Source organism: Pundamilia nyererei, unplaced genomic scaffold (assembly GCF_000239375.1).
Source record: "Pundamilia nyererei isolate P.nyererei 1_Seehausen unplaced genomic scaffold, PunNye1.0 scaffold00072, whole genome shotgun sequence".
Taxonomy (NCBI): Eukaryota; Metazoa; Chordata; class Actinopteri; order Cichliformes; family Cichlidae; genus Pundamilia; species Pundamilia nyererei.
In genome coordinates, this window is record NW_005187473.1 from 2,018,211 (window position 1) to 2,037,605 (window position 19,395).

Sequence of the window (19,395 nt, forward strand, 5' to 3'; positions counted from 1 at the left end):
TTAAAGAACTTCCTAAAGATATATATATTTTTGTATTTACTAAAAGTCATTACCACAAATAAATAGAATCTGCTCCCCTCCCCCATTTGTCCTGTTCCAGATCCAAGATGGCAGCTGGCACCAGTCACGATTCCTCTTCCATACTCAGGACAGTGGTCAGCTACCAATTGTAGACATAGAGGAATTTCCCACTTCACAAATCAACAGTCAGCGAAACGTAGAAATCGGTCCAGTCTGCTTCCTCTGATACCAACGTCCCTATCATCGAAGCCACTTTTATAAACCACTTAAATCCGCAGACTTTTAAAATTTCCTACCAAAGAGATGCTGGCACAGCAAGGCAGACTGTATCCCTGAGAGCTTGTTGCATTTGCTGGAGAGCTTCAGCAGGACTTACTGTGAGACTAACAAAAACCCAACATCGAACGGCAGGCAGCTCTACCTGGGAGAAATCCGTCTCTGTGGAACACCCGTGCCAAAGAGGACAGTGTATACTGATATTTATCTACTCAATGTGTAAAGTATTTGTTTAGTTTTCACTCAAAAGGTGCATTGGGCCACTGCATATGGACCCATTTTACTTCCTGATGACGGGGGTAGGGCCTCACATTGCAGCAGCCTGTCCAAAACCCAAAACTCAAACCTGCCATTCACTCATGTTCGACCCCTTCAACTCCCAAACACACCATCCTTGGAAGGGGTCGAATCCAAAGGATCATGCCAGGCCTCTGCAGAGGGCACTGTCTAACTAAAGGTGCAATAGCATATGGAAAATGTGTGTGCTTTAAATATTTCATTGTCCAATCAGAGGCTATATTTGATATTGTTTTTCATTATGTTTTTGTCTTCGGTCCCATCCAGTCGGACCTGTACATCTTGACAGATGGTACTCTACCTCTACCTGCTTTCAAAAATAGTCAAATTAGTCATTTTTACCTTTTGTTTTGTATGTACCGGTTACATCAGAATTTGTTATGTTGTTTGAATGCTTATGTTGATTTGGTCACTTCTAATTTATGAACCATTTTTTGATACACAACATATTTTCATAGCTTTTCCTACTATGTGGTAGTTTCCTCAGGGGAAACCTATCATTGGTGCTGCAACGTTTCCTGTGTATATATTGACAGCATACTTCAATGTTTATTTATAACCTGGTTTTTTTTTTTGGTTTGTTTTTAGATTTGTTATTATTATTTTTTTGGTCACCTTACTGTACCACAGTAAGTTATACTCTCAGAGAACTTGCTTACTTGGTCAACCACAGCTCGGTCTAGAGGAGTATTTATGTTTGGTGTGTGTGTGTGTGTGTGTGTGTGTGTGTGTGTGTGTGTGTGTGCACACCTGTGACTGTGTGTTCATCATACTGCTTTATAAATTCATTCAGAAGTCAAATGCAGCTACGGGAGGACAAAATCAAAAAACACAGAAAACAGTCATCATACTCTTAAGTTATGTTACCATTAATTAAGTGTAATTATATAAAGTTTGTGGAGGACAAAGTTGGATGCAAATGTGTAAATAAAAAAATAATTTTAGAAACAAATAAATGGGACATTTTATCCACATGTGGTTTTGTTACCTTTGTTTTGAATGAAGGACATACTTGTTATAAAGAGTGGTGGAGTAATACCTCATTATCAGTTTCAGATGTGCACAATAACAGGTTGAGATCTGCACCCAGTGTTACTTAAGTAAAAAATTTCCCCCCTAATGTTACAACCATAAAAATACACTGCTAAAAAATATTAAAGGAACACTTTTTAATCAGCATCAAATCTGGGATATTAATCTGGTCAGGTAAGTAGCAGAGGGGGTTTCAGCTGCTTTGGTGTTAATGAAATTAACAACAGGCACACTAGCGGGGCAACAATAAGACGAGCTGCACAAGAGGAATGGTTTTTATAAGTGGAGGCCACAGGTGTTTTCTTTTCCTCGTCGTCTCTTTTGTTTTTTCACAAGTTTTGCATTTGGCAAGGTCTGTGTCACTGCTGGTTACATGAGGTGATACCTGGACCCTACAGAGCTCGCACAGGTAGTTCAACTCCAGGATGGCACATCGATATGTCCAATGCCAGAAGGTTTTCTGTGTCTCCCAGCAGTCTTAAGAGATAAGGAGGAGATTCCACGAGACAGACTGTTTCTCTAAGAAAGATGAAATAGTTGTAGAAGGCCCTTAACCCAATAGCAGGACCTGTATCTGCTCCTTTGTGCAAGAAGGAACAGGATGAGCACTGCCAGAGCTACAAAATGACCTCCAGCAGGCCACTGCTGTGAATGTCTCTGACCAATTTATCAGAAACAGATTTCATGAGGGTGGTGTGTGGCCTGACATCTTGCCATGGGCTCTGTGCTCACTGCCCAACACTGTAGAGCCCTAATTGCATTTGCCATAGAAAACCAGAATTGGCACCTCATGTTTCTTACAGTTGAGAGTAGGTTTACCCTGGACACATCTGCCAGACGTAAAAGGGTCTGGAGAAACTGTAAAGAGTGTTAGGCTGCCTGTAACATCGTCTGGCATCTCGACACATCTGCCATTAGATATTAGGATGAAATCCTTGGAGCCATTGTCAGATCCTATACTGGTGCAGTGAGTCCTGGCTTCCTGCTGGTGCACAACAATGTGGTGAGAGGAAGCAGGCAGTTCCTGGAAGATGAATGAATCAACATCATTGCCTGCCCCCCACGCTTGCCTGACCTGAATCCAATAGAACGGCTCTGGAAGTTCTGTCAGTTTGCTTCTCACGCTGTTCAGCAGCGCAGTCATGTACAGATCTGAGTGAAGCTCCTCCAGGGTACCATCTGTCATGCCATTAGGAGCATGCTCTGATGTTTTCAGCACGCCCCAAAATGGACTAGTCTGCTGTGTCATTTTTTTCACCTTTTGGGGTATCAGTTGATATAGCATCCTTTCGTTCATTTACCCAGTCCACATCAGTATAAATATCCAGTGCGATTTTTTTCCCAGTTAAGATCTGATGAGTTTTCAAAGTCTTTATTTAACTTTAAAAAGTGACACTGTCATTTTATAAAACTAATTCAATTAATTCACAATGATGCAGAGGTTAATCACAGTAATAGCGTCCGAATGCAGTGGCCTACTGAGGCCCTTCTGTGTGGAGTTTGCATTTTCCTCTTGTGCCTCTTGTGGTTTCCTCCCACAGTCCAAAGACATGCATGTTAGATTAAGTGGTTATTCTAAATCAAGGAGCAAATGTGAGCATGAATGGTTGTTTTTATGTTTTGGTCATACAATAGGATGACCAGTTCAGGTAGTATAGACTCCAGCTTCTCTGCGATCCTGAATTAGAGAAGTGATTAACTCATTCACTGCCATTGACGTCTATAGCCAGCAATGGTAGTGAATGAGTCAATGGGTTTAACTCATTCACTGCCAATGGCTGGCAGTGAATGAGTTAAGAAGATCGATGGATGGATGAATTCACTTTTCTTTCTAAACTGCTGATCAGTTTTTTGAGGGATGTTGAATATGGTGCATGGGTATGTATCCTCTTGTTCACACACACACAGCTTAAAGAAATCTTCTTTAATTCATATCACTCACTCCTTTAATAAACACAGCCTATATAAACACACATAGAAATCTCATGAGAAAAGAAACTCAAATAAGTGCTGGAGCTTGTGAGAGGGTCTGATGTAGCTACTATCCTGCCCAGCGACCCATTATTGCTCTTCTTGCATATTCTATTATCCGTGTCTATTTTCAATCTATTTTAAGCTTGGATACACTGGCAGGCACAGAGACCAAAAATAACAACAATCAAACAACAACAACAAAAACAGTGCTGGCGAGCTGATCATGGGATGCATTTCTGACGCGCAGACACCGAGAGGCGCCAATGAGCACATTTTCCAACCGGAACTTGTATCCACGTGCTGGCACCGGGGCGGAAGAGCATTTGTTTTGATCCCGGCGTGTCGTTTCGTCCGCGTGCAACTACAATTCTCCCGTTATGAGCGCAGTAATTCTTCCAACAGCACACATAATGTCATCCGCGGAGAACAAAGTCGAAAATAGCAGCACCGAAGAAGAGGAGAGAGGGAAGAAAAGAAAGATGTCTCTTTCCAGGTAAGCGATTTAAACCGACTGCAGCTCAGCCACAAAACTAGGACAATATTTTGCGTTTGCTGTAAAGATTGTTTGCTCAGCTTCACTTCTCAGAGTCGGCATAATCCTAATATTTGTTAACCGAGTAGCAGATACATCTGCTGTCCCACACCAGATGCTACTTATCGTAATATGTTTATGCTAGGCAGTTATGAAGTTAGCAGGCTATTAGTTAGCTTCAAGTGAGACCACCACAGCCAAACTCCTCACTCTGTTTCTTCTTCGTTTATTAACACTTACTTTAACCTTTTAGTATATATTAAGTATATCTCCTAAAGTTTGTCACACAAAACATTTTCTGGCTCAACTACAGGTTATGTGTGCGTGTTGAGCACCGTTACTTGTTAAACACACTCACAGTTTGACGTGTTGTATGTCCTGCAGTTGTGGTGTTTGCGGATCAGAGGAGGCCAAGTACAGGTGTCCAGCCTGCCTTACTCATTCCTGCAGGTGAGATGAATATCCTCTGATTAACCCTTGGAGGGTTTTAAGGACATTTATTGTCTTTTGCATTTTTAGTTTTAAACCATTTTCACTGTGTTGAGTGGAATATAGTATAAGTAATTTAAAACTGCAACACATTTTCACCTTGTAAAGTGTCCCACTGGTGTTGCATTGTTTGCTTTCACCTATCAGAGAGCACAGTGTGGTGCTATGGAATAATAATAATAATAATAATAATAATCCATGGAAAAGGACAGATTTTGGCATCTTAAGTCATCTATGTCAATTAAGTTTTAAATACTGTCATAGAATAAACGGTACTTCTGTATGCATGAGTGTACTGGACAGCATTCATAAGTGAGGTCCAATCACATTTTAACTCCAGCTCTCATACTCTGTTGACTGTATATAGAAATGGCACTTATTCCTCAATGGTTAATGAGGTATGTGGTGGACACTCTAAACTGTATTTGGGCTGTGATCATTTCATTTCAAATTGCACCTGTGAGTGGACCCCCAATTCTGAAACCTTTGTCATTACCTCTTTTCCCTTAAGGTAGTGAAGTTGAGAAGCAGACATTTTGACAAGTTGTCCAAAGAAACTCATGACAGAGTTAGCGGGTTGCGTATGGCAGTCCTTTGTAAACTAGTTGCCAGAGTCTGACCCATAGCCAATAACACCAGAGGTTCCCATTTTTCAGCCAAGCAATTAATAGTGCTGTGGTAGTTTCAGCTTTTTGTCATTGGCAAAAAGCTGAAATGACTACCTTCTAGATTGGCCATTACACTGATGGAAAATGGTTCCAACATTTTTGAAGTTAACTGTTCATTTAATCACATCGCACAATCTTTTTTTATTAATTTATTAGGTCCAAGATTTCATGCAGGAAAAAAAAGAGACATAACATTTACAATGTCATCACAGACAATTTTGTGTTTGTAGTGTTAAAGCTCCACTGGGATAGCATAATTCTGTCTTCCATTTGTTTTCCATCGCTATTTAAAAAACAGAGGAAAAAATACCCGGTAACCTAAGAATTACAATCTTCCACATCTTCTACCCTTACGTGCAGATAAATATTATCGATGACTGACAGATGGCCGTGTTTTTGTTTTTACTTTCTGAACTTTCCTTTGATTCATGTCCAGCATCAGCATGCCTCAGAACAGCATGCCTCACAAAATCTCAATGGTCCGTTGCCCATTCTTGGAATTCTGTCGATGCTAAAGCATTTACAACTTCACCTTCTAATACTGAATAGTACAAAAATTATATTGCTAAACATTTCTTTAAGATTTATCTGACGGGGGCTAACAAATGTGCTTTCCACTCTCGTATTGTTGCCTGTTGTTTTGGGCATCATTCAGCATTCCTTTTACATAGTTTCTAGGAATACAGTCTCTGGTATGACTTGGGCCAGATATCCGTCTTTCAGCAAGAGTGCGAAAACTGGCCTAGTCATGCTCAGGTGAAATCCCAAGGTTTTTGTGTTTGGTGTGAAGGAGTGTAAGTTTTTATATTTAACCCCCCAACGCCTCGTAGATGTCCTTTTATACATGAGCTTTTAAGACTTCTGCATCATCAGTTCAATTCCCAAAAAACCCCAAATAAACTGCACAATATATTTTTAAACAAATGCCAAACGTGTAGCAAATATGATACAAATCGAAACTAATTTATACAAATTATGAATTTTTTTTAATTGTATTTTTTAACGTCAGAAGGTTAAATAAATACTCCTTTTTTCCCCCTTTTTTTTTTTTTTTGAAAAATTAGGATTTTCCTGGCAATTATTTCATGGTTCAAGCTTTAAAGGGTTAAGATCTTTCAAAAACAACACTTGAAGTCATGACAGAGCATGTTTAGCCTGGTTATCAGCTGCAGCTGGGAACATCATCTCAAAGATGAGAGCAAGCCTCACTGAGAGCATGTCCACTGCAATTGTGAATCCATGAACTGATTTATCTGTAAACTTTGGAAACTTCTTATTTTGGACTTAATATTTGTATTTATTTTACTTTTATTCTGACGGTCCTTTTGAGTTGAATTCATGTGTTCCCTGGGTCACTATTTTAATTTGCTGTTGGATGAGACAACAGGGTGATTCACAGAGTTGAGCAGGTGAGATACTGAAATAATCGTTGAATGATCAAAGAGAAATTGACAGGTTAGTTGACTACCAAAATCATCTTTAATCTTGTATTATTTAAAAATGTCAAACATCCCGCGTCAGGCAGTAGTACCCAATGTTCCTTTGGGTTATTTTAAAAAACAAAAAAACAGTACAGTTTGTTTGTTTTTAACATTTTTCTTTGGCTCCCCCTCAGGCAAGGATTTATGGTTTACATTGACTAGCACAATTCTACATTCTGTTTTTATTTACATTTCACACAGTGCCCTTTTTTGTGAACTGGCTTAATCATTCCAACCTAAACTCAGTTTCCTTCGGGGTCAACCTTTGGGATCAATAACGTTTTATTTAATTGAATTGAATAAGGAAATGACTGCCTACCATGACTGTCCGTTTATCTTTTGTAGCTTGCCGTGTGTGAAGAAGCACAAGGAAGTTTCAGGGTGCAGTGGCGTTAGAAATAAAACAGCATTTGTGACACTGTCACAATTTGATGAAATGGCGCTTCTCAGTGGTGAGCAGCCTCTTTGCTGGTATAAGTCATTCTATTAATGTGTGTTATCATAGAAATGTGCTATTTTCTCACTTTCATAATTACCATTGGCCCTTTGTCTCAACTGTAGATTACAGGTTTCTGGAGGATACTGGCCGATTTGCTGATGGTGCCACCAGAGACAACCTCGTCCAGGCTCCTCGTGTCACTGTCAAAGTAAGCCCTGTGTTGATAGATTTAGTGTGTTGAATGTTGTTTTGTTTAAATGTTAGTATAATAAATTAAAATAGGGTGGGTTGCTTTGGTGAGGACGTGTGCTATTTAAAATAATGGTGCTTACTAGAACCATATACCTTTATTCATCTTGTCCTAATAGACTGGTTCAATAGTGTAGTGGTTTACATATTTACCTAACAAGCAAAAAAAAAATCCCTTTTTTAAATCTGGGAGAAGACCCAAATCCCTTCATAAGGAAGTGTGACAGTTGTCAAAAATCTGCCAAATCAAACAGTGGAGCTACCTGCTGAGGAGAATAACAGATAAGCACAGTTTGTTGGAGAACTGTTTATGACCCCTGGTGAAACCTTGTAGAAAAGCCAAAACCCTTTAAAAGTGTGGAGCACATACACTTAGTTGACACTCTATTAAATACACTTTGCTAGTACCAGATTGAACCAAGGTGATGGAAGCATTCCTCCAACTCTGATTCATAATTTGTAGCATTAGGCAGCTGCTGCACATCTGTGATGAGAATCTCCTGTTCCACCACATCCCAAAGGTGTTCTATTGATTTGAGATCTGGTGCCTGTGGAGGTCATTTGAGTACAGTGAACTCATCATCATGACATTGGCGTGAGATAATTTGAGCTTTGTGACATGGCTCATTATGCTACTGGAAGCAGCCATCAGAAGCCATCAGGGAACACTTGGCTCAAAAAGGAATTCACATGGTCAGCAGCAATACACACATGTAAAGATCCTCATTTGATATTCCTCACCATCACCATGCCTCCTGACATCGGACCCACATTAAACGCATGGACTGAACATACACACACACACACACACACACACACACACACTGGCCTGTATTTGTATAGCGCTTTACTTAGTTCCTATGGACCCCAAAGCGCTTTACACATTCAGTCATCCACCCATTCACACACACATTCACACACCGGTGATGGCGGCTACATTGTAGCCACAGCCACCCTGGGGCGCACTGGCAGAGGCGAGGCTGCCGGACATCGACGTCACCGGGCCCTCTGACCACCACCAGTAGGCAACAGGTGAAGTGTCTTGCCCAAGGACACAACGACCGAGACTGTCGGAGCCGGGGCTCGAACCGGCAACCTTCCGATTACAAAACGAACTGCCAACTCTTGAGCCACGATCGCCCATAACAGAACACACACCGATTGGACAAAACAAACAAATGGCCAACTGTACCCTCATACATACAATAATAACACTGAACCATTGAACTTACAACCACTTGCACTTTATATAACTAACTACTGCATAATTTATCCATATCCATCTCAATGATCTCAACTGCACTACTGTAAATGCTGGATAGACAATCATACTGTACAATACAATAATTATAGTTTTTACAACTGTTTATTAATACTCGCAATTGTATATCTACAATCTGTATAGTTTTCATATTTCATATTTCTGTATAGTTTTCATATTTTTAACCATATTTATAACCTCCATTGTACATTGTAACATACCTATAATAGACCCATATTCTGTGATATATCTATATTATTGCTAGAGCACTTCTGGATGGATGCAAACTGCATTTCGTTGCCTTGTACTTGTGATTTGATTTACTGATTATATATTTGGGTCAATGCGCAGTTCAACAGGTGTACCTAAGAAAATGGTCGATGAATGTACCGATATGATATATACATCTTAAAGTAATAATAGTGTCAGATCCACATCAGACATATCCAATATCCCATAAGTGTTTTTCTCTTTGTGCTTTTATTGCTTTGCTTGTGTAATTTGTGGCTGCAGTTCCGCAATTTAAACATTTTTTTTTTTTCTTCAAACCACTGACATTCTTTCGTGTAATACTTCATACCAGCTATTACCTGTTCTTTTACTGCAGCCCAATTCAAGTGGCATTTGATAGCTTGAAGTAATTTGTGTTCTTTTATGGGAAGCAGTCACTGCTTCAGCTGTTATAGATCAATCAAAATAATGAGGCTTATTCTCAGGGAAAGATAAAGGCTTGGCGCATGATGAGCTCTGGGATTTGGGTTTTTCTCCAGAACATTGCAAGTGCGGTAATCTGTTACTGGCCCTGTATATCCACACCTTTTTAATAAATCTTTTTTACTGTCTCTTACTGCCAATCTGAAGTGATAAAGGAGCCAGAAAGGAAATGCTTGTCTTTTCAAATTTAGATGAGGGCAGTAAGAGTTCAGGCCATCTTTGGTTTGATTGCTAATGAAACTCACACAGCTGTAGTTATTGGCGTAAAACAGATGTTTGGTAATTGGATGTATTTGTACCGTGACAATACCCCCTTGCCCCAACGACTTTTTCACAGAACTGGAAGGTCAGCCTAGGATCCAACGTATCTGTTATTTACTAGGAATAGAGGCTGTCTTCAACACCATTTCCTGTTTCATTGACAGCTGTTTTGTTAGATGTATGTTGCAGAGATATTTCTTAAAGTCTACTAGCTGTTTGGTTCTACTTGCTTTGGGATCTTCATAATGCCTCGAGGGACCCCTCATTGCTTTATATTTCTCTATGAAAACAGAGATTGACAGACCACGTGACTTTCGCGCGTTGCATTTTAGGTACGAGTGGCAGCAAATTCAAAACACTGCATCAAGCGCTAGCATTTCCAGCACCATGTTTACATTTTATTTGCCCCAAAAACGGTTGTGTACAAAACGAAGGAGAACACGGCAGGTCCGTACAAAGACAGACTTGACGAAAGACAAAAAAAGTACGAGGTAAAAATCAAAGGAGTGAAAGGGTTAGACCCATACGAGCATACAGAGTGGACTAAAGATGTTACCGTGCTGCACAGCTTTCATCACGCACATATTTATAACTATATGGTCCTAAGTGTGAGTGCATACACTCACAAAATGTTTAGTATCTTCAGATCCCTGCAACAAGCCCAGGTCCAGTTTACTTTGGTGATTTGGACTATTCCATTTTACAGCTGTTGTTAAATTTTTTTTCTTTACCTCCTGTACAGGCCAACGCAATCTATTTGTCTTTTCAGGTTGTAGTATTAGGCAACATTTTCAGATCCAATAGAAATAAAATAAGTGTTTCGTAATTCATTCAATTTATTGTCTTTTATTTATAACTGGCGTTATTGTTTTATTCTATTATAGAATCTTACAAGAAAGAGGCAAAATTGTATTCAATTGTACTTTATTAGCTGCTTTGGTGAAAAACAAGTCAACTGTGCAAAAAAAAAAAACCCATATCAAAACAACATACTGGAAAACAGTTATTCATCACTTGATTGCTTCAATACAACACTTGGGCACATATATGCAGGACTTTTCGTGGCTGTTTTGATCTCGCTCTCTCTCTTAACCGATCAAATCTGGCTGTGGTAGCAGCTTTAAACTCGGTATGACCCAGGTTGATAGAATCGCATTCCAGCATTTTGTAGGCTGGTTTTCCTACAAAACACAACAAACATTAGCCCGCAAAGCCACAGTGAACAAAGCAGCATAGCGCAACGAACTTAATTCAAATCATTATAAGACTTATTTGTAACCTACATCAACAATTATGTTATGATAAATTATGTAATGACTACAGCAGAAGACTTACATTTGTGGAAATGCTTGGAGCAGACTGACATGTGAGCTGGAGTGTGCTGGAACATTATATTTGGTCTTCGAATGACTGCAATCCAGGCCATCCGTCAGTTCTTTGTTACTTCGGAAACATGGTTGGAACAATTTCTCTTCCACGACAGAATCAGATAAAAACCGTTACGCGTCGGCTTCCCGTGGCTATCATGCAACGAGCTTTTGCAGTTAATAATACAACAGCTTCTTGCCATTCTTTGTGTTTCTTTTTATCGCTGTGTGACTGTTTTCTTGTGAAAGCCTGCGTGCGCTAGTACCACTTGCCACTTTTACCTACAATCCTTTGCGGTTTTGACGTCACATTTTCGATCTCTATATGAGATGAGATTCTAATAAGCAATATTTGGTATGACAGTCTTTAACGAGCATGTCTGTGAAGGTTCGTAATCCACTGTGAACGACCATCTTTGAACAGAGGCGGTGGCTTATGACTCCAACTGTCTGCCATCTATAATCCAGTTTTGAGATCCCTTCCCAGAGGCCTTAATGCCCACTCACATCCTGGGCTATATGACCTCAGTAAATCACGTGGCAGGGTGGGGCTAGGTGGGTTCACCCGATAACTTGGCTGATTGTGACCCACACCTCATTTCACACCTTGGGTCATGTGATTAGGTAGAGGATCAATAGGAGGTCCATGACCCTCTTGGGGACACTCCCATAGGGTTTAAAATCTGGAACTGTCCACCAATTGCTCTTAGAACTAAAGAAGCTTCTTGGATGAAACGTCTTCAAGAAAACTTTAAAAAGTCCAGATGCTTTTCTTTCCAAGCTCCTTAAACCATGATGACCTGTATGACTGAGAACCTTCACAGACGTATGACAATCTTTAATATTCAACATAGTCTGAATTCTCTTACAGGCTTTCTCATAGTTTCTTCATGATTAGTTCTCCAGGCTTTTTGAAGGACAAAGCTCTGTCAGTGCGCCCCAGGGTGGCTGTGGCTACAATGTAGCTTGCCATCACCAGTGTGTGAATGTGGGTGTGAATGGGTGAATGACTGGATGTGTAACGTGCTTTGGGGTCCTTAGGGGCTGTACAAATACAGGCCATTTTGGATGTTCTCTGTTCTCTTTTCAAGATGAGCCACTTCAATATTTGTTGAGGTCTTGGCTTGGGGAAGGCCAGTCCATGACAGATTGTGATTTTCTATCCAGGTATGATTTTACTGCATTGCCAAATGTGTTGGGGATCATTGTCATGCAGAAAAAAAATGAAGCCATTGACAATTGGATGCTCTCCAGATGGCATTGCATAGTTGTTAAAAATATTTTTCTATGTTTATAATTCCATCAGTTTAGACAAGATACTCAAACCATGCCAGGGCATCTGCCGTTTACAGATGGCTGTAACTCTCACTGTTGTACCCCTCCTCCCTTTGCCCTCTTCTATACATAATTACAATTTGAACCAAAAATGTCAAATTTGGATTCATCCTCCCCATGAGACCTGAGTAGATGGACCAACTGAAGGACCAGATGCGTCTTTCAGGTCCTCTGTCAGGCCCTTGTTGGATTTTTTTCATATTTCTCCAGGACAGTTTATCATAGCTTTTTTTTAGTCCTGCCACTACTTCGTTTGTTTTCCACTTTCCTCAGTGTACGATGTGCCAAGTTTTCATCTAAGTGTTATTTGGGAATCACCTTGTTGGTGCAAAAATATTATTTTTATTCCTGCTTTGCTGTGTTTTCTTTGGCATTTTTTTTAATTACACTGCAAAATGGGAACAAATCATTAGGTTTTATCATTAGGTGGCAGACCACTAGTAACAAAATGACTAAATGGAAAAAAAGGGCTAGCTTCTTGGAACCAAAATATAAAGAAATGAGGAATGGTTTAACACTTTTCCACAGTACTGTAGAACTAATGGGAATAATCAGGATACTAGAAAATACTGGCTCCCAATCTTGTTCATACAGATGTCACTCACAGGTTAGGGTCAGGTGTGTGCTTTGGAACTCGTTTGTTTATCTTGACTTCTTTCAGCTGTGTGGTTTTGGTTATTTAACCATTTTAACTACAGCTTATCATTTCAGTCGTTCATCCATTCATTCATACTTTTTTGACAGCTATTCATTTCATGGCATGTAGTGAATCTTTTGTATGGTTTATACATTATGTTTCGGTACCAGTTTAACATAAATGTTTACCTATTGTATATTTATTGTATTTAGCCAACCATTACCCACACTTATTAGTTGACAGTTTCAGCTGTTGGTATAGATTTGGCATATATTCCCATCTCCCATCCTTCATGTATCCTGGCTGCAGAAGTACCACGGGAGAACTTGTACCCCTGCTTGGGAGTCACTGCTGTACGGGGTTGTTCTACTGATGGGGCTGCAAAGACTATTTTGTCTTTACATTTTGTATTCTAAATTGTAAATGTATTGAAAAAGACCACATATAATTTTTGCTACTTGTGCTTAAAATGGCAATAAATTAATGATATAGTTATTGCTGATTGACACAATTATTTTAACTTTACAATGGAACTATATCATCTTTATTTTTCTGTTCTTCAGTCTAAGAAACTGGCCTCTAATGCCAGGAAGATGAACATCACCCTGAGATTCCTCCCCATCACCTTCTCTAAGAGCAGAGAAAACTCCACCTTCTTCCTTACAAAGTAAGCATACACCTGCTCAAATGCAGAAAATATCATTATTGTTAATGTTATATTTTGAATTCTGTTGGATGGAGTTAAATGTCAGTGTATTTTGGAATATATCTAAGGTAAGTTAGTAACTTTCTTCATTTTGTAAAGTAAGGCCCTGTCATTATCTTGACCATAATAAAGGATGTACAGGATGAAGATTTTCCCACACACATATCCTATACAGGGTCCAGAAAAATAAAACTTACTGACACAAAAACAAATGTGATATTAATAGGTAACATAAGTGTTTAGAGTTCTTTCAGGGGAATACCATGAAAAGCCTTACAAAGACATTCAGGCACTGTTGAACATACTGTCTAAGACAGCACTTTAGTGTTTTCTGGTAAAGCCCTGCTTAATCTGCTGCAAAATGAGCTTCTGATTAGTGCTGTTTTACTTTACCACAGGATGGCACTCTCGTGAAGTGTTTTATCTAGACTTGGCTTTTCACACGCTTATCTCATGGCAGTCTTGTGCATGGTGATGAATCCTGAATCTCTAACCATGTGTATGAAAGATTCATTCCCCACGAGAGTCCTTAAATCGTTAATAAAGGAGTTTATAATATACTAAATGGGACATGAGCTGAGATGATTACCATGATGTTAGAGCTTGCCAGACACATATGCCAGCTTGTTGCAGAGAATCAGTGGCATCATAGTCCATGCTGGTGGACACCTTGCAGTTAATTTTTTCCATTCTTGCCCAGCTTCTATTGCATGACACGGCTCAACTCGACTCAGTAATTTACATAGTACCCATTCCTGTTTAGGGGCATGGTAGGATGGTTTTAAATCCTTGTAAAGGCTGAAGGAACTGGGGAAAAAAGACTGCTAAAAGGAAAAAACTGGAAGGTTTGAGTAATTTCATGTCCCATGTTGCACCTCCTATGTTGCACATATGTCGCTTCTTTCTGGCCTGTCAGCAGCCTGCAGTGTTTACATGTTGCCTTTTAGTTCTGGCTTACATGGTTTAGAATCTCGACTGAAGCAGTACCTCTTTTGCCAGGTACGATGTGCTTTGCACAGTGGAAAACCAAAACCAAATGGCATGCAGGGAGACTTTCAGAAAAGTCTCAGCTTATTTAATATTGCAGACTTGCAGTTATTTAGACACGAAGGTTTTATTGTTTTCTTTAGAAATAGCGTGTATTTAGTTTTTTTTTTTTTTTTGGTCAAATTTGTTCAAATGTGCTGGTTGTCTTGTCATTTTTGGCAGCTATTCTAACTCCCTGGACAACCTTGTGCCACTCATTTTGCAATTTCTTTGAGGTTTGGCCCTGGCTCTCTAATCCCACAGTGGAAGAATAAAGAAGTGGAAGAGGGGGGGAAATTGTTATTGAACTGCACATTAAAGTTTTACGAGTCTTGAAATGCCCAGGGACAACATTAGGTGCCAATCAGGATTGCCACTAAAAGAAACCTTTGTCATTCCCTCCAGCTGGTTTTATGTTGTTACTTTCCCTTTCACCACCCTCTTTTCCATCTGTAAAGTCGACTGCTCTGTCATGTCTGTGTCTGGTGTTCTGCAGGTGCTGATTTAAGTGAGCACATCACATCAGCTTTGTCAGGTTCTTGTGGCAGACTCCAGCTTCATACTCTGTGTGTTCAGCTCAACAGTTGTCAGATGTTTTAGGTTTTTTTTTGTTTGCACAAATTTTTATCTGAAGGATACAGATATGATATATTTTTATCGTCCTGTTAGCCTAGCATCAGTAGAGGAATCACCAGCCAACTGTCTCACTAGATTTTTCAACTAACCGCAACACTGCACCATTTACAGGCTACCAAATAGACACAAGGGTTGGGGTAAAGGTATATAATAAATAAATGGCAAAGGGCTGAGAGAGAATTTGTTTCAGAATGTACCAAGTACATAATATAAAAAGCAGATGTGTGAACAGTGTGAGTGCAGCTGGTTAGCGACATATTCATGCTACGCACTCACAGTGCCAGAGAAGGATCATTACTGGCATACAGCTGACTGGAGGGTTTTCATGCCTGGTGGTGGTGTGTGTGTACGTGTGAGTGTACATGTATATGCGGTGAGCTTGGGAGCACGTGTCTTTTTGATTAAATGTTTGTATGCAAAATAATGGCTGTGCAGCTACTTTCTTTCCACCTCTTACCCAATGACTAATTTAAAAAACAAGGCAAGAACAGTAAAGAAAAAACTTGAGGCTGCCTCTCACTCCAGTCCTTAGAGGATAGTAGCTGGCATTTGGCAGAACATTGGGTGTAGTTGTATTAGGATAGAATTATGTGTTCTACAGTCTCAGCCTGGCAGGTCAGAGAATTTTCCTCACAGATGACTTGAGTGGACTGGACAACACATTGCAGAAGCAGTTATTGCGTGTAATAACTGAAAATATTTCCATAATAACTTGGGATAATTAGTAATATGAGCTGCAGCAGTTTTCATTCCCTGTGTATTACTTTCCCATATATTGCGTTGGGGAATTAACCCAGCTTTCTGGGTGAGAGTGGTCCTATATTTGCTCTCAGTTATTGACAGGTGTTGAACAGTGAAATCCAAAATGAAGTGCTTCTTATTGACAGTAGAAGATAACATAATAGCTTTGTAGACGAAAGCAGTGGTATCCCATATGTGCTGTAGGCTCAGTTAATGTACTATAAAGGTATTTTGAATGCTTGGCATATCTTGTGTTGTTTAATTTTTTAAATTGCGTTAAAGAAAGTCCATTCAAATTACTTAGCATTTTTTTCTTCACCAAGGAGGTTGATTTTGGCAGCTCATGTGTCTGTAAACACGATAGCTCGAAAAGTTTAGAATGAATTCTAATAACGTATAGAAAGTATAGTATAAATATTTCAATCCTGTGTCACATTTGACCTCTGACCTCCTCCTTCAAGGTCCATAGATTGATCTGAAGGTCAAAGTGATAACAGTGCTATATAGAGCTTTAAAACTTCCTCTTCCTGACTGTCATTGTTTGTACTGACAACATAGGGGTATGTGGAGAATGGAGGGGATCCAAATATGACTGCTTCAAGGTCAAATAACGTCAAACTTAAATGTCATATTCTCTGATCTCACTTTAACATTTAGGGTCTGCCTTTTCTTTCAAGTTGACCCCAAAATGTGTTATGCCAAGGGCTGCTCGACTATGGCAAAAATGATAATCACGATTATTTTCACTGAAATTGAGATTTCGATTATTTGACGATATTTATTTAACAATAACAATGTTTTGAATAATGACTTTATATTATTTTTGACAATCTTTAAAATAGTGTGCAAATACTGATAACAGTGCAAATGTTTGCAATATAAAAAATAAATGAAAAATGTAAACATCTATGTTTAGTGAACTTTGCAGTGTTGCTCTGTGGTGCAGCTAGGACACTGTAGCAAAGTTTACACACTATTGATCCACGTCTGACTCCGCGAACCCATAATGTTTCCACACCACTGAAGTTTTTTTTTACCTCTCTTTTCAACCAACGGCAGTCACTCTCCTCTCCAAATAACTTCTGCTTAGCTTTCCGAGCTTCCCTCGGGTCCTCTTAATTGTTGTAACGCGTGTTCGAAACGCGGAGAGGTGCGCTCGATTTGCCACACGGAGCAACATGAGAGTAAAGTACGAGGGAGGTGCTAATAATCGGCTCAGTCATTTTTAATGATCGTTGAAAACCCAGATCGTAATTTAGATTAAAATTCGATTAATTGAGCAGCCCTAGTTATGCCTTTTAAAGAAAGTGTTGTCAAGAAAAAAGCGAAGGAACCGGCTGGTTATTTATTTTTTTAAATAGATTATATAGTAGTGGGGATAGGTTAATTGGAAAATCCAAATTGCCATTAGGTGTGAATGTGAGTGCGAATGGTTGTCTGTCCTTGTGTGTTGGCCCTGCGACAGACTGGCAACCTGTCCAGGGTGTACCCCGCCTCTCGCCCTATGACAGCTGGGATAGGCTCCAGCGCCCCCTGCGACCCTGAAAAGGATAAGCGGAAGCGAATGGATGGATGGATTATATAGTAATCAATATCCACGCTCTTCTCTATGAACTACTCCTACAAAATAAAAGCCTGCACTTTGTGCTTGTTTTTATTGCATTACAATTTTTGTTATGGTTTATATGGAAAGAACAAAGAAAACAAATAAATGTATAAAAAAAAAAAATGCTATTCTCTTAAAAGAAAATGATTCCCAGAAAGTGAGCTGTTTTGGCTGAGGTTTGCACTCTCTGGGTGCTTCTTGTCTGTTACTGCTTTTCGTACAACCAGTCCTTCGTCTTTCCTTCGTCTGTGACTCATCTCTTTGCAATAGGTCACTCAACTGAATGGGTTGTATTGTGGTTATAATCATATATAAATGAAAAGTTGCCAAGTGCCTATGTTATTTTGCAGTTAAGTCACCGTCTTGCAGTAATTACATCATTGCACACTTGCTTAAGTTTTGGTCATACCATGGTCTCCAACCACTGTTTTCCTCAGTGTGGCTGTAGCATGATTGGAAGTTAAATTGATGGTTATAAAGTTATCTCTGGGAATGTAAAACAGCAACAACATAATACTAAGTGTTATTCTACTGATGATTTGACAAGGTCCATAGACTGATCCACAGCTGTAATTTGATGGCAAAAAGAAAAGACAACCAGAGAACGAAGGCACACAAGAAGGAGATATGAGCAGCTGGTGACGTGCTATGCAGCGTAAACAAAATGCTCGACTGAGCTGGAGCACTTGCTGGGTTTACTTCATATGACAGGAAGTGGAAATTACAGATTTTATTTTTAAATTTAAATGTTATGTGACAATAGTGTGCAGGCTCCTGAGGAGTTATAGTTGTTAAGATAGTTTTAAGCAGCTCTGGTATTCCTCCACCCAACATTTCCAAGGGAAACATCCCTGCTGTTGCAGAGCTAGTAAGATGAAAGTGCACCAAAGTACAGACTGTTTTTGTTCTGGCTGGGTTAATTATGCTGCTGTCTGGGAGGTGAAGGACATGAGGGTGAGGGTCACAGTAGTCAGTTGTCTGGAACAGCAATACTTTGAAAGGTTATATGACTTAAATCTAATTATAAACCAAGTCCAGTGTAACTGACCTATCAATGATAACCTGAGTTACTTTGGACAAAGAATGATTGGCCCGATATGCCAGGGTTTGTTTGCAGTGCTATACTCTTTGTGATCAGTTAAGTCAGGTGGCTCGATGGTGTATCGTATTTAAAAACTCCCTGGCATTTTTATTTAATTACATTGGAAAAACTAAACCTGTTATAAATAAAATATATAAAAGTTCATAAAAAAATCTAGTCCTCTTTAGATTGAAGAGGCTTTCTCCCAACAAGCCATACCTGTTTTTGTTGTTTTTGATGTAGCACTTGGGTGTTCTGGAATTTCTCTGAGCATTGTATAGTCTGACCTTGGGGTGAATTTGCACCTGGTAGGATTTACTGTGATGAATGTTTCACACGTAATACTTCTCACTGTACAACAGTGGACTTTATGACCTCTCTCAGATTGATGGGCAGCAGCAATTTATTCTTTAAGATCATTGATGGCGTTGTATGAACTAGGGCTGCCACAAACGATTATTTTGATAGTCGACTAGTCACCGATTATTTTTGCGATTAGTCGACTAATCAGATCATGCATCCATTGGACGTAAAACGTACAGCTTATTGCACCAGCATGCATCTGC

At 39.5% G+C, this 19,395-nt stretch overlaps 2 protein-coding genes across 3 annotated transcripts in view; both read left to right on the top strand.

The window, feature by feature from the left end:
- col24a1 (collagen type XXIV alpha 1 chain) overlaps positions 1–1,557 on the top strand; it is an 84,451-nt gene extending 82,894 nt beyond the window's left edge. The window contains exon 60 of the mRNA XM_005737025.2: positions 101–1,557. Within this exon, the coding sequence (XP_005737082.1) occupies positions 101–247 (147 nt within the window). The 3' untranslated portion in view covers positions 248–1,557. The remainder of the gene's footprint in view (positions 1–100) is intronic.
- A 2,300-nt stretch (positions 1,558–3,857) lies between these two features.
- znhit6 (zinc finger HIT-type containing 6) overlaps positions 3,858–19,395 on the top strand; it is a 40,963-nt gene continuing 25,425 nt past the window's right edge. Inside the window, exons 1-5 of one of the 2 annotated variants that reach the window (XM_005736964.2) lie at positions 3,858–4,093; positions 4,517–4,582; positions 7,116–7,222; positions 7,332–7,417; positions 13,597–13,700. In XM_005736964.2, the coding sequence (XP_005737021.1) occupies positions 3,978–4,093; positions 4,517–4,582; positions 7,116–7,222; positions 7,332–7,417; positions 13,597–13,700 (479 nt within the window). In that variant the 5' untranslated portion in view covers positions 3,858–3,977. The remainder of the gene's footprint in view (positions 4,094–4,516; positions 4,583–7,115; positions 7,223–7,331; positions 7,418–13,596; positions 13,701–19,395) is intronic. The other variant, XM_005736965.2, reaches the window with a different exon arrangement.